Source organism: Manis pentadactyla, chromosome 11 (genome assembly GCF_030020395.1).
Source record: "Manis pentadactyla isolate mManPen7 chromosome 11, mManPen7.hap1, whole genome shotgun sequence".
Taxonomy (NCBI): Eukaryota; Metazoa; Chordata; class Mammalia; order Pholidota; family Manidae; genus Manis; species Manis pentadactyla.
The window spans coordinates 54,636,276-54,659,058 of NC_080029.1; the positions used below are offsets into that span (position 1 = coordinate 54,636,276).

The following is a 22,783-nucleotide window of genomic DNA, read 5'->3' on the forward strand; positions in this document are numbered from 1 at the left end:
CCTCTCTGCCCTTTAGCCATGGGAGCCTCCTCATCCCTCCCTGAAAGTTCACCTCTTGAATGCCTGCTCAAGTATCTAGCCACCCCCTCCCTGATGCCTGATATAAAACCAAAACTTCTCCGTAAATACTGCTCCCAAGATTGGCCGACATGCCCCCTAGACAATCACAACCAATGGCCCGCAGGGGGAACTCTTGATCCTAACATCACTCGCGATCTCTTTAACTACTGCCAGCGCCTGAAAAAATGGAAGGAGATTCCCTATACCGAAGCTTTCCCCCTCCTCCTCCCCCGCCTCCCCCCAAGTTCTCCTAGCCTGCAAGCCGTCTCCCCCGCAGAAGCCTCCCGTTCACTCCCTTCCCCCTCCTCTCCTACAACAACCCCTCCCCCTTCCTCCACCACCATCTCCTCCCACACCTCACCCCCCTGCAGATCAAGCCTGAGCCTTTCAGCCCCCCTCTAAGTCCCAGGAGCCTCCTCCGTCTTTGCCCCCAACACCTGTTTCTCCCCCACAGACTGAGCCAGAACCCTTTAGTCCCCCACCGCCATGGGTCTCCGCTCTCGAGATATCTTCACCTGCTGCTTAATAGCAGGTATGAAAAAGGCAGCTCGTAAAGAGTCAATTTTCAAAAGCTCCCTCCGAGTTCTTAGACAGACTCACTCAAGCCCTATTACAGTTACCAGCCTGGACCCAGAAACGCCTGACGGGAGACATGTCCTTATGACATACTTCCTAGCTCAAAGCTACCCCGACATTAAAGCTAAATTCAAAAACTTAGAACAGGGCCCCGCTACCCCACAGACTGAGATCCTAACAGTGGCCTTTAAAGTCTTCCATAACTGGGAGGAGGAGAAAGAACGCCGTAAACAAAAGGCTGATCAGGCCAATTTCCAAATGTTGGCCCAGCTGATAAAACCACAACCTGGGCGCCCTTCTACAAACAAGCCCCCCACAGGAGCTTGTTTCAAGTGCGGACAAGAAGGACATTGGTCAAGGGCGTGCCCCTCCCCCAGATCTCCTACCACCCCATGCCCCAGATGCCACAAAAAGGGCCACTGGGGGTCTGATTGCCCAGCCACCCAAAGGGGAGGCTGGACGAACAACCCCCATCCTAAGCCCGCTGTAGTGGGGCTGGCAGAAGAAGATTGACGGGGCCTGGGGGCTTCTCGCCCGACCATTTCCATCACCAAACAGGAGCCCAGGGTTACTCTAATAGTAGACGGTCACCCCATCTCCTTCCTCCTAGATACAGGAGCCACCTTCTCAGTCTTGCGGGAATACTGGGGCCCTCCCATGCCTGCCATTACTCCTATAGTCGGGGTAGGAGGTAAACAGATTTTCCCATTAAACCCCCCCCCTTTTATGCACAATCCAAGACAATCCCATACCTTTCTCCCACTCCTTTCTGGTTATGCCCCAGTGTCTCATCCCCTTACTAGGACGGGACATCCTTTCTCTCCTCCATGTTTCCATAACTATATCCACTCCCACAGCCCCCAGTACTCCCTTTATGATGGCCCTCATAGCCGACGACCCCCCTCTACCCAGTGAAAGCTCCAGTTCCGCCCTCATACACCCTGTAAATCCCAAAGTTTGGGACATTACAAGGCCTTCCGTGGCTCTATGTCCTCCTGCCTCTATCAAATTACGTGACCCCTCTCAGTATATCTGTCAGGCCCAATATCCCCTAACCACTTCAGCCCTCATAGGCCTCCAACCCATCATTCAAGATCTTTTAAACAAAAATTACCTCAGACCCACTCACTCCCTGTTTAATACCCCCATATTAGCTGGTAAAAAAACCAACGGATATTTCCGTCTCGTCCAAGACCTTCGCCTCATCAACATGGCCACTGTCCCTATCCATCCCTTAGTTCCAAATCCATACACCCTCTTGTCGCAGATCCCTGCCTCGGCCTCCCACTTCTCAGTCCTAGATCTCAAGGACGCATTTTTTTCTATCCCTCTGGACCCCTCCTCCCAAGATTTTTTCACCTTCACCTGGACAGACCCATACACAAGACATTCTGAACAACTCACTTGGACAGTTTTGCCACAAGGCTTCCGAGATAGTCCCCATATTTTTGGACAGGTCCTAGCTCAGGACCTCAAACAGTTTCATCATGATCACTCTGAATCCACCTTATTACAATACGTGGACGATCTTCTACTCTGCAGTCCCTCGTGGGAACAGTCTCAACTTGACACTGCCTCCCTACTTAACCTTCTAGCTTCCAAAGGTTACTGGGTATCCCCTGTCAAAGCTCAAATCTCTTCCCCTTCCGTCACTTACCTCGGATTTCTTCTATCTCAACAAAGAAAGTCCATTACCTTAGACAGAAAATGGCTCCTCTCTGACCTGCCCGTTCCCCAAACCAAGACAGAAATCCTTTCCTTTCTAGGCCTGGCTGGGTATTTTAGAGCGTGGATCCCTAACTTCTCCCTGTTGGCAAGACCCCTATACGACCTCAGCAAGGGCCCCCCTGAAGAACCATTATCCTCACCCCGACACTCATTCATTAAGCTCCATTGAGCCCTTGTGGAAGCCCCAGCTCTCCATCTTCCTGATTTGTTGAAGCCCTTCTCATTATACATTCATGAGAGGTCCAGTCAAGCTCTAGGAGTCCTAGGCCAATATTATGGCCCATCCTTTGCCCCAGTAGCTTATCTTTCCAAGCAATTAGACCCCACAGTTTGGGGATGGGCCCCCTGCCTACGGGCATTAGCCGCTGGACAGCTCTTGAAGAAGGAAGCTCATAAACTGACATTCGGGCGCCCCTTACCATTCTGTCCCCACATCACCTAAAAGACCTCTTAACCTACAAAAGTTTACAGACTCTCCCTCCCTCCAGACTCCTGACCTTACTGTCCTCTTTCCTCCAAAATCCAGACATTGCTTTCCTCCCCTGCCCACCCCTGAATCCGGCCACTCTTCTTCCTCTACCCTACTCTCCTCATACTCCCTCGCATGATTGCCTGGAAGCCCTTCACAACTTCCTTCTGTGCCACTCCACGATCTCCGAAGGAGCCCTCTCACACTCCGACCTCATCTGGTTTACTGATGGGTCCTCCTTTAAACATGAGGGCACCCATTACGCAGGATACGCAATAGTCTCCCTCGAAGACATCATCGAGGCACGAGCCCTACCCCCCGGTACAACCAATCAACAGGCCGAACTCATTGCAGCCACCAGAGCTTGCACTCTGGCCCGGGACATGTCTCTCACACTGTACACTGACCCCAAATACGTATTCCACATTCTCTTGTCTCACGCGGCAGTATGGAAAGAATGAGGCCTCCTCACCACAAAAGGGAATTCCATCACTAATTCAGCCTTAATTACTAAACTTCTAGAGGCTTCACAACTCCCACACCGACTGGGCATAGTCCACTGCAAATCACATCAAAAGGTCGACTCCCCCATTACAAGAGGTAACAACAAAGCCGACAGAGTAGCCCGGTCGATTGCCCTATCAGAGGAAGCACCAGACAGCGATCTGTCTGCCCCTGCGGTTTTAGCCTTATCACATTACACCCTCTGTTCCCAGGACAGAGAGTCTCTCTTCCGCCTCTTACACGATCTGTTCCATCCTAGCCCCCAATCCTTAATCCATTTTTTACAATCCTTTTTTTCCTCTCTCTCCTCAAGACAAAACCCTACTTGACCAAATCACCCGCAGGTGCACCATTTGCCAACACACTAACCCTAATACCCCCCTCAAGGCCCGACCCTTCCTGGCTCATCAAGCAAGGGGTAATGTCCCCGCCGCAGATTGGCAAATAGACTTCACTAACATGCCCCCTGTACGGCGTACCAGATACCTACTCGTGTTAGTAGATACATTTTCCGGATGGGTCGAGGCTTTCCCCACCACTAACAAACGAGCTTCTGCGGTTGCCTCTATCCTCCTCACCCAGATCTTTCCTAGGTTCGGGATGCCCACTTCCCTCCAATCAGATAATGGCCTTGAGTTCACTGCCCAAATTATTCAGAACCTCTCCAAGTCGCTCTCACTCCCCTGGCATCTACACTGTCCTTATGGACCACAGGCTTCGGGAAAAGTAGAAAGAGCCAATAGGACTCTAAAAGACATCCTGACCAACTATCTCTAGAACTACACCTTGACTGGGTTCGCCTATTTCTCTTAGCTCTACTCCGCATTCGGGCCCTCCCAAAGAAATCTTCCTTCTTGTCACCCTTTGAGATCATGTACGGCCGCCCAATTCTACCCCCAGGGCTCCCTTCCCACAAAGGACCGATTCCTCCCAATATGGCACTTCCGCTACTCTCTCTCCTCCGCACCGAATTGTGGAAATATCAGGATTGGCTCCTTCCTGATCCATCTGCCTCCCAAAATCCTCCTGTCTTACAGCCCGGCCAACTAGTGTTTTATAAGCCACCAAAGGATCGGCCTTCTCTCACCCCAAAATGGGAAGGTCCACACCCAGTTATTCTCTGCACCCCCTCGGCCACCAAGCTCTTACTGCCTGATAACTCTGTCACCCCTTGGATTCATATCTCCAGGTTGAAACCAAACACCCAGGACCCACCTTCTCTGGACACTCAAGACCCATCGGTCACAATCCAGAGTCCTTCGGATACAGCCCAAGACGCTGTCTACTCTACCACGCCTCATCCCTCTGATCCCTTGAAACTCCGCATCTCCCGTTCACTCCCTTTGCCATCCATACCCGAATCATGACTTTTTCCTCCTTTACTGCTCTCTCGCTTTTTTTCCTCATTCCTATTGTCTTCCCCGCCACCCCAGCCTCCTTTGTATGGCGATTCAAAGTCAGACAGACTTACACAAAGCATCAAACAAAAATTACTGCCCTCATTGCCACATCAGACTGCCCTCTGAAAGGCTGCTCCGAGCCTTTATACCTCCACTTTCCTCCCTCCACCGAAGTGTTCACTAGCAGCTACCTTTATTCTCCCTACCTCTGCTTCCTCTATGACCAAAAACAAGCCTGTTGCAGGCGATGGCCAGACACCTACGGGGATGTCCCTATAGGTCTTGCGTCATTCACTACATGGGTAACTCCCGGTACCCACAGTATTACTCCTCCAACCGTTTCATAAAATATCCCAACAGCTCATTCTCCTTATTAATGTGTATTTTCATTGTAGTTTAGTACCAACTTCAGTTACTTTTACATGAACTTCTTACCCTTTCTGCCTACTTAACACAATTACTTTCAAACACATGTAATTAAATCATTTAACCATAAAACTAAACTGTTGATTTGTTCAATATGTACAGCTTTTATGTGTCATAGTACTTATCTGTTAATATACTTGTTTGCTCATATGCTTATGAAATAGAACATGGGATTCACCCTAGTAAGCATGCCCATGGTAGTCAGAGTTGTTTTTCTTCCTTTTTGATTGCACATTGAATTCAGATATTAAATCAACTCTAGTAATGAAAAGCTACTTCCAAGGATAAATCTAAGATTTTATCTTACTGCTAAGCTGGCGGGGTGAGGTTTTTTTTGGCTGAAGAGAAGTTGGAGATTCCTCCTTAAATTTGTTTTAATTGTTCTTTACCCCACTCTGATTAAGGCCAGGGTTTTTAAATCATTTTTGCTCTGTGTAGGTACAGCTGTGGATTGTGTCACTTTGATTAAACATATATTCCTGCCCCCTCACCCAGTATTCCGAATTCTCTAAGGGTGTTTAAGATTATAAAGAACTTTCCATAACCTCACTTTCATATCCTGCAGATAATCTAGTTCATTCTTATTCACCCCTTTTCTAACTATCTGGTCAGCAAGGGATAATTTCTTCTTGAAACCAACCACCACCACAACAGTAAAGTCATTCTTAAACCCCTACCCTCTGGGGTCCAGAAGGCACATTTAAATCCTATTACACATTAAACCTATTACTGATTACTGATATGGGCTACTGTCTGTAAAGTTCATTAGTAAGAGACAATCTGGGAGACTTACATGTACACGAAAGAAGTAGACAAAATATGTTTTTTTATTAGCATGTTAAGAGTAGTCAATATTTTAACAAACATTTTAATCCTCACAACAACCCTGTGAGGTAGGTAAGTCATTGTTTTGTGATAAATTAGTGTTATTCCAAATAAAGTGCAATTCCTAAAAGAATAAATTTGCATCAGGAATAATTTGTTATTTACATCATTTGTGTATATCCTAATATTTGTGTTTTTGTATACTTTCATTCATGCAATAAAATGTCCCAGAAAAGTTTATTGTAAATCAAATCCTATTTAAATACATGTGAGGAACTATTTAAATCAACCCTGGGGTGATTTTTTTTTTTTTGAAAATACATCACTACTTTTTATCTTGCATAAAAAAGAATTTTCATAGCATTTGCTCAAAGTGAGTCATTCTCAGCAACACTGTACTCACGTTTATTCATTCTTTAGTAAAGTTATTTCAGCATGGCACCAAACCAATATAAGACTTAATTTATTGACTTAAACCTTAGCAATTTGGTATATGGCAGTGAACTGTGTTGTTAAGTAAACTCTCCAAATATATTACACTCAGCTCCAACCCAGAACTTAAGATGGACTACTGGGAATATTACCTAATTTTTCCTTTAAATTGCAAAAGGAAGAAACTCTTAGGGTCTTTGAGCACCCATTTTCTTTTAAATATATATTTAAAGTACATTTCTATTGTTAATCCAACATTAGTAAACATCCAGTTGCCTATTATCTTTTACAGTTGTATTTGCAAAATAATTTTTAGTAGAGAATTTCCATTATATTTAATTATGAGATAAATGTTTACATTAATTATATAATTTATTTGTAACAATAACTTCCATTAACAATAACAGAGGGCTTAAATACCACTTAAAATACTGGCAAGTTTATAATATTTTAGCAAATGGCTAAAGTAATTTGTCATTATAAAGAAATAATTCAAGCCCAGAAGAACATTTTCACCAAAGTGTTTTTTAAAAAATTGACGTAGGGAAATTAGGCAAATCAAAAGGTAAAACAGACTAAGCCATCTATAAGTTATACATTCAAGTCCATACTAGGTCCAATAGTGCACTTCGGATTATAGTGAGGTAGGGCAAAGAAATATAGTCAGATACATTTTGAACTGTTAAGTTTATAAACTGAAATACTGACTTGTATCAGGTTTTCTTTGGATATCAAAAAAAAAAATTGAGAATTCAAATGATCAAGTATTTTCTTAGATTCAAGGATAGAATTATAAAAAACCTTTGAGGTACTTACAAATAAAAATACAAAGGCTACAAGATATATTTTATTTCAACATAAAATATGCTTGTATAAAAATAACCCAGGATGTAGATAAAAGAAATATAAACATTTTTGCATAGATTCTCTATATAAAACATTTACGTGGGGCTAAAATACTGGAAAACACACCCCTGAAACTAGTATAGTTGAACTGTTTCCTTGGATACCAAGGAAAACAATTTAATTTAGCATCAGTCTATATTTATTTCTCTGTTGCTCGAATATAAACCAATGATGACAAGAGAAGAAACTCTGGGGGTTTATTTAACAAAATTAAATTCACATTTCTGAGGCCATCATAGTGCATCCAATGTCCATCTATCTGGAATGCGGCAGAATAATGATGTTCCTCTTTGTTAAATAATGTGGCACCTTCCAATAAATACCTGCAAATTAAATGACAAAGTATAGCAGAAACTTATGATACTCTGTTCTTAAACATTTCTTAAGTTCTTGAGATTGTAGTCTAGTCCCTGAAAAAGATATTCATCTGTAAAAAAATCAATATAATTGGTAATTTGGAGTAAAATGTTTAAGAATTATAAAAACTTTTAACTTAAGAAATTTAGAAAACATTTTAAGAGATTAAAATAAGCTGTTTAGTTCTATTAAATAAGAGAACACACACAAAAATACTTTTAAATGCAACAAATTAAAAGAATCCTCTACATCACAATTTTTATGCAAGTATTTCCATCTAGAACAATGACAGTAACATTTTATGTTTCAATGATGATGTCAAACTATACACTATTTGACTTGAAATACAAGCAATAGCCAGTATTATTATGTGTCAGGTACTATCCTAAACATTTTACATGTGCCAACTCTTTAAATCCTAACAATAATGGCATCAGATAGATACTGTCATATCTGTTCTATAGATAAGAAAACTGATGTGTAAACTGGTTAAGTTACTGTCCCAAGGTCACACGGCTTGCAGAGGTGGGGCGGGGATTTGAACCCAATTCTGTCTATTCCATAGTGCAAGCACCTAACCACCAACACTGCCAGTGACTGACCCCCTGTAGTAGATTCTGATCTTATTCAGGATACATTTAGAGATAGCTATGATTTTTTTCAACAGTGTTTCCTAAAGAGCTAGTCAAAATCATGATAGAATAGCAGAAAAATACAACTTTTACTAATTTTATAAAACAAACACAGCACCTACTTGTGATCAGATAAATCCAAGTAGTAGGGTACATATGCCAGGTCTTCAGATTTCCAATGCTGCATATTTAAGACAACAAAAGGGGGTGCCCCATGGCAGAAAACTCGTTGGGAAAATTCTCTTAAGCCACTACACCTAAAATTGAAAATAGGCATTAACTTTATTAATACACTTGGGACAAAGCTTCCTTATATCATTTCTGGTTTGTGTTCATTATTTAATTTCATAATAAGCATAATTATCTATTTTAGGTATAGGTAGTGGTGTAGCTATAGTAATACCTTATTTACTTATTTCCAGAAGTTTATAAGCTGTGAAATTCTACACACATGAAACAATAGTTTTAAAACTCCAGAAAAAGCTAGCTATTTTTATCTAAGATTATAAAAGCAAGTAGTCTTTCAAACTGATACAAGCTTTTAGTTGGAGATACATTTTTTCCCCCTAAACTGGTTTCCAAGGAAAATAATGGCAGAGGGGAATAATGAGACTCTTACAATCTTATTTAGACTGTATAAAATTCCCTAATTGCTTCCTTTTGCCATTTGGGAAAAGCAAATTCTGTTTCCTTAGTAATATCACATATTAAGCATTTGGATCGGAATACAACAAATAAAATTATACAATAAAATCTCAATTAACCGGAATGTTCAGGGCACAGTGTTCTGGGTAACAAAAATTATTGACTAAACTAAGTTAATCACAAAACCATTTTGGTTCAGTACTTATTGCTAAAATACATTAGTTCACTTGCTGGACTTACGTACAATTAACTGAACATATTCTTTCCTTCTTTTGTGGTTAATTAGCTGTAGGACCACCCTTCTAAATATTCTCATTGTACAATACTGTAGATACAGAAATTGTTAAGGCATTGGGATAAATTAAGCTTTGCCCCTCTGAACCTTTTTTTAACTATGTTAAATTTTTTGGTTGTCATTTACCTCTTTCTTCTAAATGAGGAGTGCAGAAAAAAAAATCCAGTTAATTGAGGGTCCTGATAAGCTCGGTTCCGGTTAACCAAGGTTTTATTGTACCTACTCAGCAATGGGGAAAAAAAGAAAAGGCATTTCTTTGCATTCATCAATTAACTGTAGTATAATATTTTATGTAGTGATGTTTGGTAACAACAAAGAGTATAAGATGGCATAGTAAATTAGAAGGTGTTAAGATTCCAAAAATGTTAGGCTTCCTAAATACTTATGAGGAATACTATAATGCTATTTCATCAAGTATTAACATCAAAGAACACACTGGTTCAGGTTTATTCATAAAAAAACATAGAAATAATTTCATTTTATAAGTCTATCACATACTCACCCACTTTCTTCACACAGTTCAATCCTGGAACAGAATAACTCATCCACAGCCAGTCGTATCAAGTTTCCATGTGGTATTTCTTGGGGAGGACTACAACAATTATAAAATGCATGGAAGAATTGCTTCAACATTTTACATATAAATATATAATCAGGATAACAAACTTTATCGGTCAACTCATTGTTAGTAAATCAAGTAAAAAACCTGTTATTCACCTGTGTATTTTTTAAGGATAGTACATTAACCAGTGATAAACATTAATGCATAGAGCTTTCCAAGAAACACCAAATCTTTCTGTAAACTCATCCTGAAATGCAGTTATTTAAGAAATTTTTGAGATGATTCAAGAGGGGATTCTGGTCTGGGGGAAGGAAGTAGGACCCAGAATGAGGAGAGCACCCAGTTAGATAGTCACCTGATCAAGGCCAGTTACAGCCATTGTTAGCCTCATTACCTGGCTTGTTAAAAATTTTTTCCTACATACTTCAGAGGTTGTTTTATATACAGGACTTTAAAAAATTGGCAAAAGCCTTAAAAAGTTACAGAGTATGATGAAAATATTTTATTAAGAGAAGCGTATCAGTATTAATATAGGATTGTTAACATTTCATTAGTTTTAAAACACACAAATTAAAAGATACTAGTTTTCAAAAAAAAGACAAATTTCTGAAATGCTTTTTAGTCTATTATGATTTAGAGGCAACAGAACTTTTTCCCCAATGGAGATTTGAAAATCAACATCATCATATCAGCATACAGGAAAATAGACAAAATTTATTTCAGAACATTAATTGGCCGACTTTAAAAAATTGTCTTCAGCTTTTCATAAATAGCATGTTATAATACTCAACTAAATATGTTAAAAAGAAATGTGAATTTAGTAAGTTAGGGTATGTGATGCATGTTCCCAAAAGGGAACAATCTATTGGGCTGTTTTTCTGGACCAGGGGCCAACTACACTTTCTGACACAATGTGTTTGGGTGTTTTTTTCCCTACTGGCAATTATCCCTTTTCCAGCTCATGTCTCCTGGGGGCTTTAATGTTTCCCAACACTCATAGGGCTTGCCAGTTTGGTTTTCCTCTGTGGCATTTAATAGCTTAGAGGTCTGCATTCTCTTTGAAAGCCAAAAATACTCAGCAGGCTATCAGCACTTTTCCTAGTAAGTGAAAAAGCTCCTCACATTCACAGCCTTTCTAGGTGTTCAGATACTAAGTTTAAGGTATCTGTCTGTAATTTTGCTCTGGCCATGACATGAATAATTTCAATCTTCTTGTTCATATAGAACTGCCTATCTGACAGAGATTAAGGGGTGAAACATTTTGATATAATATTAAGTGTTCTACAAGAATTTTAAATTTGAGACACAAGGAATTATCTACACACTCATATTAGCAAATTCAAAGCAAGAGTAAAATATTTTGCATACTGAATAATTCATTTCTTGCCAAGTAAAACAGTTTTCAATTGGTTTTGTAAAGTAAATTCTAAGATGTTTGGATGTTCCAGACTAATATTTTTGTCATGAGACCTACTAAAGAGTTTTGCATTTGTGTGGTTGCTTTATGTGTAATTATACAGGGTCTGTACTTTAAGAAATACTCTGACTATATATATACATACTTACAGCAATGTTCATTTAAAAGTATACTAGTTTTGCTAAAAGTGACAAAACAGACTTCAAAGTAACTTACTTTATATTAATTGTGCGCTGCTGATCTTCTTGCACTCGAGTTGGGCATCGCCAGTTGGAACAGTAACTCTCTTGTATGGTAGACATGAGATTTTCAAGATTTTTTGTAAAATTATCATGTTCATTCCCAAACAAATCAATTATTAGTGAAGCTTTATGAACTTCAGATTTATATTGCTGTTTTTCCATCTTGTCCCAAATCCAGAGTAGCTTCACAGTTGTAAAACTGTACGTGTCCATTAAATAAAGAAAACAGTCTACAAACTCTCTACCTAAATGAAGAGAGAGTTCCCTGGGGAAATTTTCATTTTCATTAAGAATTACATATAATAACATCAAGAATCCATCTATGGTGCAGGTATTTTTCAGTCTTATTTCAACGTACAGTGGTGTACAGGATACTGCTTTGCGGCCAGCTTTGATAGTAAAAACACCTCCCCAAGGAAGAACAGGCCTCCAAAATGAGCGATCTTGGTTATAGTTATTTTTAATTGATGCTTTGATCTCTTCAAACAATGTCTTCATCCTGCATTTTAAAAGTTAAAAATAGAACATGTAAATTTGTGATTTTGTATGTTATATGCATGAGGTATGTTTAAATGAAAATACAGCTACTTAAAGATTCAAATTAAATTTGGTTACATGGCCTCCCATGTAAGAAAAAAATTTAAAACAAGCTACAAGCAACTTTTTGGCAATATCCGTGGTTTCTGGAAAGACCATTTAAGCTACAAATTTTTTTGAGATGCAGAATGGCCATTTGATAGGTCTTTATGCTAATTACACCACAGATTTTACCTTTGATATACGAAAAAAACCCTGTAATAAAAAAATCCTAAATGAAAATAAAGCTACTGAACAATACAATATAAATTCGGTTGGGTGTAGTCCCAATGTAAACCTTTCTTCCTCCAATAAACAATCTGTGCTTTATTTTCTTAATATGTTCCACTTATGAAACTGATACAATGGAATTTTTAGTTGGGCTTCAGAATAGTGGCTAATTATCTTTGAAAGACAGTATATGAAAAGTAATTGTTGAAAATTTAACTGAATATAACACAGAACTTAACTGATTATAACAGCTAATACAAAAATCATTTCTAGTACTTGGGCTTTTTATTGGCAGTTTAGGGCAATGATAGATATCCTATAGTTTGAGGTCATGTTGTGAAAATTGGATTCAGAACTTGGTTAGTATCCTGATTCCCCTTCTGCACATTTGGGAATGAACTGTTGTGTCTTCCCTATTTAAACTGGTACTCGTCCTTCCCTCAATCTTGGGGACAGCTAAGCATTTTGTTTTAAAGTCACTGCCAGTACTGTAACAAATATGTTTGTGTCATATGTATGTAATACAGAACAAAATTTTAAAAAATTAAAGAATGAGGTTCTAATGAAACTTAATTGGAATTGGGTTACTTGGGACAAAAAAAATGCCTAAATTAAAAATATCAGGGTTTCCCAATTTTACTTTTACAGAAAAGTGTATTTTCCTGAAAAAAGGGAAGCATGAGGAATAGGAACAGAGAAGTTAGTGACTGAGGTCAGTGTCTTATTTTGACTGTATTTTCAAGTGCCACATCCTCCCAAGCATAGCATGAATCCAATACTCAATACTGTAGACCTATGTGTTTTTTGTGAGAAATTAAGTTCAAACGGATTTTTCAATACCAACAGACTAAAAATTCAGTTCTAAGATATATTAAACATACACACACAGCGCACAGTATTTTCAGCATGGAGCAGGATACTGTGGACTCTAAAATATTCAACACTATATTTAGTCTGAAGTGTAGCTGTTTATATACAGTCGGTAACAGGTTGGGCTCTAGTCAACCACTTAGGAATAAGAGGGCGTGGCAATCTTGGGAGTCTAGGAAAACACAGTTCAGGTTCTTCTTCATAGGAACTGACATGTTTCCAGAGCAGATTTTTAAATGGGAATCGTTAAGGCATTCAAGTACTTTAAAAATGAAAACCGCTTTCTTCATGCACTAATTTATTTCTGTTGAGTTTTAAAGAACTTTGTAGCAAGGTCATAAGAGTTAAGATTCCTATACTGCACTGGAAAGGAATCATAAAATCTCTATTTTTTCTTCAAATTATCTTTTAGACATGACTGAATAATGAGTTAACTACAGCTCTGTAAAGCAAAAGTTATACTTAAGAGAATTAAGCTACAATTTTATACATATATATAAAAATGACACTATTTTAGCCATTTTCTGGAAAAAAAACAAAAGGGGGGGTTGGTAGAGAGGATCGGAGGGCTAGATGACAATCTATTTTCAGCATTAACGGGATTTGTTCTAAAGTAAATTACAAATAAAAAAAGATGACTGAAGTAGATGGAGAAATGGCTGCAAAGGGCTTTACTTAAAATTGTCTTAACTTTTCTCGCTACATGGTCGAAAACACTATTTCTGTATTAGAAGCCCTGGAGAAGGTATCCCGCTGGCTTTTTTTTCCTGCCTCAACAGGCCCTCCAGTTTGAATACACCTGGAAAACTCCCCCGACCTCTATTTCCTTGGCACAAGGACACCTTTCTTTTGCGGTCATTTCTAAGGACAATCACACCGGTCGTAAGGACCAGACCATTTGCCCAAGGGATCGAATGCCAAACTCCCTAAAAGCTGGGGCAGCCTAAGGTTCCCCTCTCGAGTCAGCATCCCGAAAGAATATAATCTGAGTAACAGGCATGCGCTCCGCTTCCAAGCCGTGCGGGGCTCCGGGCACGGACGGAGCCCTCCTCGTCCCCCGCGTTCGGGCCACGCCCACCTCGGCCCAGCCAGCGCCCCTGGGGAGGCCCGGCACTCAAGGCCTGCCCCGCACGGCGGGAGGGCCCCCGAGCCAGGAGTCGGGGACCGCTGGGCGCTCCTGTTTGCCTCCGAGCAGTGGTACGGCTGAGCTGGGACTGCGGGCGGAGGGCTCAGAGCCGGGCTCCGGACGGCGTTCCCACACCGGCCAGTCTCCGTCCGCCAGGAAGCCGACTCCTCGTACCTCCTCGGGGACCGAAAAACACCGGTGCCGCCGCACCCGTTGCCTCCGCCGCTTGCTCATGGAGAACCCGTTGCTGCGCCCCCGCCACTTCATCTACTAGCACCACCGGCTGTCTCGGCGGCTCCGGCGTGAGCGCTGCGCATCGGCATGGCCTCCATCGCACCCGCCGCGGCGGGAGCCACAGCAGCTGCAGCGCCCAGGCTCGATCCGACCGGACCCACGGAGCCAGGACCGCAGGACGCGTAGCTTCTCACTACGGCGATAGGTTCGGCCTGACCTCGCCCCCCTACCCCCAGCCCCGAGTGCCCTGCGCCTGACGGCACTGCTGCGCAGGCGCGAGGACGCCCTCGCCCAACGTGCGGGTGTGGGTGTGTATCCAGCGTCAGATCCACCCAGTGCGAACCCGGATCGGGGGCGCAGGGACCGGGACATCGTGTGAGGGGCGGGGTGCCAGTGTTAGTGGGTGGGCGAGGCTGCCGGAAGTGGGCTGGGCTTCCCGGAGGCGGAGCTTTGTTGGCAAACCTGCTAGGCTGTTAGAGGTTTCTAGGACCTTCAGTTTGTTTCTAGATTTTATCAAATTCTTTACTCAGGAAGGGGAAGCTTTGTTTTCTCAGCAAATTGTAATTATTCAAGCTTTTAAGTACATATTTAGGAAAACGTTGTATTAGCTTGTTAAATTCCGCTTTTAGTGTTAACGGTAATAATTGGCCAATATGCTATAATGGAAGTTAATGGCATTTAAAGAAATTAAGTAGCTTTAGCCCCACTGTAAAGATGAAAAATTGAGTTTTGGAGAATAATAAAGTCCCGCACATGAAGTGACAGCTGGGAAATGAAGCTAGAGCTATGTAATACTAGGTTGTGCGTGCTCAAACACCATTCCTCTAGGGTAGGCCCTAGTTTTTGTACTCCCTTAAAGAGTCAAAGGCTGCGTGGCTCTGCTCCCGAATGTGGGCCACCTTGGAAAACTACCTCCACCCACAATTAGAAATGGGTATGTTGTTGAGATATTCCCCATCTAGCTGTTCAAGAAATAATACTGGAAACTGAAGCCCAACCTCCAGAGCACAATGTGGAGAGCTCAAGGCCAGCCCCGCACATCAGCGTAGTCCCTGTTCAGTCACAGTTGAGACTCATGGAGATGCCTTCTTGACTAATGTGATGGTCAGCCTGGGCTACAGCAGGAGCTTTCCTCCTGGACCTCTCTCAGGATGGCTAGTGATAATTGCTGCTGGTGAAGATGGGGAGAAGTGGATGTTTCTCAGAGCAGAGGGGGATGAAAGAGCCTCTGCCCCAAAAGGAGGAATTAATAACTCTAGCAAAGTCTACTCTTTCTGTGTCCTGGTTTTTCTTACTTCTTATGGCATTTCACAGATGAGGAAACAAGGCTCTGAGAGATTGGTATATCTATATTCAGATTCACACGCAAACGTTCACTTTCAATATTAAAACTATCCTGCAAGTAGATAGCCCTTTTAAAATGTTTAGAAATGTGGATTATATGTTTAACTGACAGTCTCTTTAAAGACAATTTATTTTATACTGATTGGGTCATTCTGCCAAAACAGATCCAATAGTGGTGGTTGTTAGCATTTCTGGAGAACAGCAGGGAGACAGCTCATGAAACTATGCTGAGGCTTGACTAGCTGGATTCCTTACATACTTGGATAATTTACAAACCTCAACTGAGGCCTTTAACTGAGATTTCCATTCTGTTTGCTTTCTGCCCCCCTCAAAATCTGACAGCAGAGTTGCAGGTTTTTTTTTTAAAGACAGCTTTACTGAGGCGTATAATATTGGGGCATATTTAAAGTATATAATTTGATGTGACATATGTATACCCCCTTGAAACATCATTACAATCAAGTGAATATATGTATCTGCAAGTTTCCTCATGCCCCTTTGTAATTTCTTGCTACCATCTTTCCATATGTCCCATACCTAAGCAACCACTGATGATCTACTTTCTGTATTTATAAATTCATTTGCAGTTTCTAAAGTTTTATGTAAGTAGAATCAGACATTTTTTTTTTGGTCTGATTTAACTCAGGATCATTATCTGGACATACATCCATGTTATTCTATGTACCAGTAGTTGATTGCTGAGTGTACTACATTATAGGAATGTACTGCAATTTATCCTCTCATCTGTTGATGGACATTTGGGTTGTGTCCAGTTTTGAGCTATTACCAGTAAAGCTGCTATGAACATTTTTGTGTAAGTCCTTCTATGGACATATATTTCCTTTATTTCTTGGATAAATATCTAGGAGTGCATTTGTTGGATCATATGGTAGATGTATGTTTAACTTTTAAAGAAACTGATAAATTGTTTTGCAGAGTGGTTGTTGAAGGCAAATTCTGGTGTGCTAAGACCCCCACCCCTTAAGATCCAATCACCACCAACCAGATGGTCCCCACCCCTTAAGATCCAATCACCAATGCAGAACACACCCTGCCCCTATGCCTTAAAAACATGCTTCCTCACCCATGAGCTGCTGCTCCCTCTCTCTGGGGGCAGCAATTTTTCTCTTTCAGATAATAAAATCTCTTGTGTGGGCCCTTGTCTCCTGAGTCGTTCTGGGGTAAGGAGGGTCATGGTGAGATACCCTTTCTTTGGTGCCGTGAGTTCAGATGAGGTTCTCACATTGACTTTGCTCTTCCTCTAGGAATCTGAGCTACTTTGGGAACCCTCACTGCCTGATCCTCCTCCATGGGCTCACTGTCCATTTCCCTGGTCTCCTGTCTTCTTGCCCAACACCAGCCTTCAATTCGGTAAGTCTCCCCTTCACGGTTAACTTAAATCTCCCTTTGGAACCTGGGAAGTGACCGTTGGGTGTCTGGCACCCCCAAGGGTTCCTCCGGGGTCAAGGCAACCCTAACCATGACTTTCAGAGTCACGGTTGATCCCCATAGTCGACCCTTCTCTGCCTCCCCATGGTGAGACTCCTCATTCACTGAGGCCCGGCCTCCCTTTATCTACTCGTAAACTGGTACCAGGTACCAAGCCTCCTTGGCGTTTTCACCTCGACTGCTTGGTTAGAGGTGGTGACCACCCCCTAACTGTGTCTGCTCTTCTCCATGACCTTCTCAATTGCTCTGGGATGCCTCAGCGACTTGTGAATGGTCTCATTCTCACCATGGGATCTGACCCCTCCATTCTCGCAGATTCACCACTAGGGTGCTTACTCAATAATCTAAAACCCCTCCACCTCACTCTGGACCTCAAACCTTTTAAGCTTATTTGCTACTGTAATGAGATCTGGCCACAATATTCCTTGGGCAATCAGTCTAAATGGCTTCCCAATGGCTCTTTAGATCCTAAAATTCTCCGTGACTTATACAACTTCTGTGAGCGCACGGGCAAATGGAAAGAGATCCCGTATATCCAGGCTTTCTCCTACCTCTGAACCAAGCCCATCTGTCTCCCTTGCAATCCTAAACATCTTCTTGCTCTAAAAAACTTCACCTCACCACCCACCAATTCCCACGTCCTCTGACTTTGACCCTGCTGATGAACCTCCTCCCTACTGATCTCAAACCCTTACAGCTCCCCCTCAACCACCAGTTCCTCTCCCGCCCCAACCTCCTTCTCTGCAAGATCAAAATCCCAACCCTCCCAGCTCCCCTAGTGCTGGTGCAGGAGCCGCAGCACCTCCTCTTCCTCCACAACCAGTTCCCCTTCCCTCACCCAGTCCTGCGCCAAGCCCTCCAGTCACTCGCTCTTGAACCCAGATCCTAGCCCCACTACAGGAAGTAGCCGGTACAGAGGGTGTCGTTGGGTCCATGTCCTTTCTCTCTTTCCGACCTATCTCAAATTTAGAAAAGATTAGGCTCTTTCACCTCCAACCCAGCTACTTACATAAAGGAGTTCCAGTACCTAACTCAGTCATATGATCTTACCTTTCATGATATTCACATGATCCTATCCAACACACTTTTGCCCGAGGAGTGTAGACGAGTCTGGAAACAGGCTAGAACTCATGCCAATGAGGTTCATCAAACTACTCCAGCTCATCCAACTGGTGCTGAGGTGGTTCCTGACCGAGACCCTAACGGGGACTATAATACGGCAGAGGGAGTCACCAGTCAAGATCAATTCATAACCTGCCTCGTGGCGGGTCTCAGAAAGTCAGCCAATAAAGCCACTAACTATGAAAAACTCCAAGAGGTTATTCAGGATAAAAATGAGAATCCTTCTATGTTCCTAGACTGCCTCACCAAACCTCTTTTACAATATATAAACCTAGACCCTGAGACCCCAGATGGGAGACAATTATTGACCTACTCCTTCACCCAGAGTTTCCCCAATATTAAGGCTAAACTTAGACGTCTAGAGAAGGGACCCTTAACTCCTCAGGCAGAAGTCCTGGCAGTGGCCTTCAAAGTATATAATGGAAGAGATGAAAAGGCCCATAAACAAAAATATCAAATGCTGGCTAAGGCCTTTCAACCTATCCCAACCACTGGTGCTCAGGTATCCTCACTTCCTAAGAAGCAGCCAGGAGGACCTCCTGGTCCATCCTTTAAATGTGGTCAAATGGGTCATTGGGTCAGAGCCTGCCCAAATCCCCGGAAGCCCTCTGGTCCATGCCCTAAGTGCCATCAGGAGGGACACTGGGCTGTTGACTCTCCTCGCACACCGAGAGGTGCCAGGCCATCCAGCTCTAACACTCCACACAAAGACCTCCTGGGTCTGGCAATTGATGATTGAGGGGGCCTGGGACTCCTCCACCCGACCACTACCATCACTGTACAGGAGCCCAGGGTAACCGTTGTGGTAGCAGGCAGGCCTATCTCTTTCCTTTTGGACACTGGGGCCACCTACTCAGTCCTGAAGGAGTTTTTTGGACCTACCTCCTTCTCACAGTCCTCTGTAGTCAGGGGGGAGGGCACACCTCATCAATCTTTACAAACTCCCATGCTTCACTGCCTCTTTAAGAGCATTACTCTCTCTCATTCCTTTTTAGTGATTCCCCATTGTCTGGTTCCCCTTATGGGAAGAGACCTTCTATCCAAGCTAGGGGCTCTTATCTCCTTTACCTTTGGCCCACACCTCAACCTCGACTTGCCTTCGATCCCTTTTCCACTTGCTCTCCAAACCATTCTAGACCCACCTCCCTCCCCTTTTCCTTTACCCCCTTGTCAAGTAAACCCCACAATCTGGGACACCTCTACCTTCTCTATTGCCACCTGCCCATCCATAACCATCAAACTCAAAGACCCTACCTCCTTCCCCTCACAATCTCAACACCCCTTCTATGAAAGGGCCTTTTGAGACCAGCCAATTCACCTTATAACACCCTGATACTGGCTATCAAAAAACCTAATGGCTCTTATAGGCTAGTTCAAGATTTAAGAATTATCAGTGCAGCTGTTCTTCCAATCCATCCAGTAGTCTCTAACCCCTATACTTTATTGTCCACCATTCCTGCTTCCACCACTCACTTTTCTGTCCTTGACCTCAAAAATTCATTTTTCATGATTCTCCTCCATCCCAATGGGACCACTTACATCTTCAGCTCCACAGACTACAAATCCTCCAGTAATCTACCTACAACCCAAACAGGACCTCCTTACAGCTGCATAAGGCGGCATGTGTGCCCTACTCCAAGAACAATGCTGCTTCTACACCAACAAATCTGGTCTCATCCGGCATGGAGCAAAACACCTCTGTGAACAAGCCTCTAAACTCCTAGAAAACTCCCCTAACAATCCGTTCCCTTACCCCTTCAATTGGCTCCTGCCCCTCCTAGCCCCTATTACCTTTATTATTATTCTCCTTTTCCTTCCCTGCTTTATTAACCTATTCCAAAAATTCATTCAAAATCAAATTTTGAAAATTTCTAACCATATTATCAACCAGTTACTCCTCCAGGGCTATCAAGGCCTTCTCATGAAGAATAACAAAACCAGCTAGATGACATCATGAATCATCTCAAGATGCCCACTCTTCTCCAACTCTACAGCAATGGCCTTGCTAACCCCAGAATCTGTGCCCACTTCCAGCACGAAGTAGCTACAGAATGAGATTCTATGCCAAGTTCCCCAGAGGGCCAATTAAGAAAAGAAAAAGATGGGAATGAAGGCAAAGTCTGGTGTGCTAAGACCCCCAGCCCTTAAGATCCAATCAGCACTGACCAGATGGTTTCCAACCCCTTAAGATCCAATCACCAATGACCAGATGGTTGCCCTCCCCTTAAGATCCAATCACCAACACAGAACACACCCTACCCCTACTCCTTAAAAACGCGCTTCCTCACCCATGAGCTGCTGCTCCCTTCCTCTGGGGAAAGCCATTTTCTCTTTCAGATAATAAAATCTCTTGCATTGGCCCGTGTCTTCTGAGTCATTCTGGGTTAAGGAGGGTCATGGCGAGATACCCTTTTAGTTGTATCACTTTACATACCCATCAGGAGTGTATTTGAGTTCCATTTCCTTTACCTCTTCACCAACGTAAAAATATAGTAATTTATCCTCCATTTGCCCCATGGTCCCAAGCACATAAGCCAGTGAAATTATGCATGGGCTTGCCTGGGCTTACCCCACCTTATCTCTAAACATCCTGACCCTCCCCTAAGGCAACAGGCTGAGCAGACCCACCACAGTAAAAGGCACAGTGCTCTGTACCATGCTGCTGCCCTCTCTTTGTCTCTGTCTCTCTGTCCCCCTGCTCTCTCTCTCTCTCTCACTCTCTCTCTCTGCTCTCTGCTCTCTCTGTCCCACTGCTCTCTCTGCTGCTCCCTCTCTCTCTCTCTCTCTCTCCCCACCCCCCTCTGGGGCAGCCACTCTCTCTTTTAGACAATAAAGTCTTTTGCATGGGCCTGTGTCTCCTGAGTCATTCTGGGTAAGGAGGGTCATGGCGAGATACCCTTTCATTGGTGTCATGACTTCGGATGAGGCTCTCCCATTGACTTTGCTCTTCCTCCGGGAATCTGAGCTGCTTTGGGAACCCTCACTGCCCGATCCTCCTCCATGGGCTCACCATCCATTTCCCTGGTCACTCGTCTTCTCGCCCAACACCGGCCTTCGATTTGGTGAGTCTCCCTTTCATGGTCGACTTAAATGTGCCTTTGGAACCTGTGAAGTGACCATTGAGCATCCGGCACCCCCAACCATGACTTTCAGAGTCATGGTTGATCCGCATAGTCGACCCTTCTCTGCCTCCCCATGGTGAGAATCCTCATCCACTGAGGCCCGGTCTCCCTGTTAAGGTCCAGGAATCCGGGGGTTCCCCGAGAGAACAAAGCATGAGCACGGAGATGTAAGGCCAAGCAAAGTCTTTATTCAGCCAGCTAGCTGGGGCCGACAGCACCTCCCCTGACACACAGGCCGGGTCAGAGCAGTCGACCCCCAGGCAACTTTAGGTAGGGATTATATAGGGTTTTCACAGCCGTTGCACCGAAGCCCGCGCATTTCTACAACCAATAATTTTAAAACACATTCTATATTTTAACCAATGGATTTGAAACAATTTAACCTTTTATGGGCGTCACCATCTGGGTGGAATGCGCCAGTCGCCTGACCACTTCCTGTTATCTCTTGCTTACACAAGCATGTCTACGTGACTTATCACGGGTCACGTCCCGAGGCTGTTGCCCACTTCTTGTTATCTAACTTAGGGCAGGCACATTTCTTAACTTAGCCTCGGGTAGTTTTTACGAAAACTGGGTGGCTCTTGCTCTAGGGTCAAGTTAAGTTTTATTAGTTCTTTTTTCCTGACTCTTGATGCTCTCTACACTCCTTTACATTTCCCCCCTTTTCTTGATCAGACTGAGGAATCTTCCACAGTGGTATCTAGGGCCTGATATTTTTGGCGAAGGACCAGGAGCTGGACAGTGTCAAACCTCTCCCGTACAAACCTAAGCAGCCTGTTTATTATGCACAGACTGATTGTAAGCAACAACAGCAGGATGACCAGTGGCCCCGCAATGGCCGAGAGGAGGGTAGCAAACCATGGCTTGTGTTTGAACCAAGACTCAAACCAGCCTTTGCTGCTTTCATATTCATTACGCCGCCTCTCTAGATTTTTTTTTAGCTTGGCCAAGGACTCCCTGACTGCACCTGTCTTGTCTACATAGAAACAGCACTCTTCCTTTAAGGCTGCGCACAGCCCACCTTCTCTTAAGAGGTCCAGGCCTCTTCGGTTCTGTAGAACCACCTCTGACAAGGAGGTGAGGGATTGCTCCATGTCTGACATTGTCTGTCGGAGTTGTTCTAGGTCCCTATCGATTGCCAGCCTCAGGGCTGTGAGCCCCTGTTCCCGAGTTACAAGGGTTGCGACCCCAGTGCCTGCCCCTGCTATCCCTAGGGAGAAGAGGGCCCCAATG

The 22,783-nt window shown here is 43.2% G+C and overlaps 2 protein-coding genes across 5 annotated transcripts; one reads left to right on the top strand and one right to left on the bottom strand.

The window, feature by feature from the left end:
- Window positions 1-5,978: 5,978 nt before the first annotated feature.
- Window positions 5,979-14,591, bottom strand: C11H14orf28 (chromosome 11 C14orf28 homolog). 4 transcript variants are annotated; one of them, XM_036881337.2, is made up of 6 exons: window positions 14,454-14,591; window positions 11,451-11,975; window positions 9,758-9,847; window positions 9,382-9,474; window positions 8,438-8,572; window positions 5,979-7,649 (listed from the first exon to the last, which is right to left on the bottom strand). In XM_036881337.2, the coding sequence occupies exons 2-6, from the start codon at window positions 11,972-11,974 to the stop codon at window positions 7,466-7,468; spliced, it is 1,026 nt and encodes a 341-aa protein (XP_036737232.1). In that variant the 5' UTR covers window position 11,975; window positions 14,454-14,591; the 3' UTR covers window positions 5,979-7,465. The 4 variants fall into 4 exon arrangements, with proteins under 4 accessions (XP_036737232.1, XP_036737233.1, XP_036737234.1 ...); XM_036881339.2 differs by having other exon boundaries at window positions 7,486-7,753; XM_036881338.2 differs by lacking the exon at window positions 9,382-9,474.
- On the top strand, window positions 13,857-20,787 carry LOC130679651 (uncharacterized). The gene is made up of 4 exons (XM_057489029.1): window positions 13,857-13,898; window positions 14,150-14,718; window positions 17,123-17,228; window positions 20,332-20,787. The coding sequence occupies exons 1-4, from the start codon at window positions 13,857-13,859 to the stop codon at window positions 20,371-20,373; spliced, it is 759 nt and encodes a 252-aa protein (XP_057345012.1). The 3' UTR covers window positions 20,374-20,787.
- The last annotated feature ends 1,996 nt before the right edge of the window (window positions 20,788-22,783 follow it).

What these genes read in the sequence shown, in the direction of transcription:
- C11H14orf28 (XM_036881337.2), bottom strand. Translation starts at nt 11,974, where the DNA reads ATGAAGACATTGTTTGAAGAGATCAAAGCATCAATTAAAAATAACTAT. An exon ending in TCCTCATTTAGAAGAAAGAG is followed by an intron (nt 8,573 to 9,381) that starts GTAAATGACAAC and finishes TTTCAATTTTAG; the next exon opens with GTGTAGTGGCTTAAGAGAAT. An exon ending in TTGGATTTATCTGATCACAA is followed by an intron (nt 7,650 to 8,437) that starts GTAGGTGCTGTG and finishes TTTAATTTGCAG; the next exon opens with GTATTTATTGGAAGGTGCCA.
- LOC130679651 (XM_057489029.1), top strand. Translation starts at nt 13,857, where the DNA reads ATGGTCGAAAACACTATTTCTGTATTAGAAGCCCTGGAGAAG. An exon ending in TATTAGAAGCCCTGGAGAAG is followed by an intron (nt 13,899 to 14,149) that starts GTATCCCGCTGG and finishes TCTGAGTAACAG; the next exon opens with GCATGCGCTCCGCTTCCAAG. An exon ending in CAACACCAGCCTTCAATTCG is followed by an intron (nt 17,229 to 20,331) that starts GTAAGTCTCCCC and finishes TTACTCCTCCAG; the next exon opens with GGCTATCAAGGCCTTCTCAT.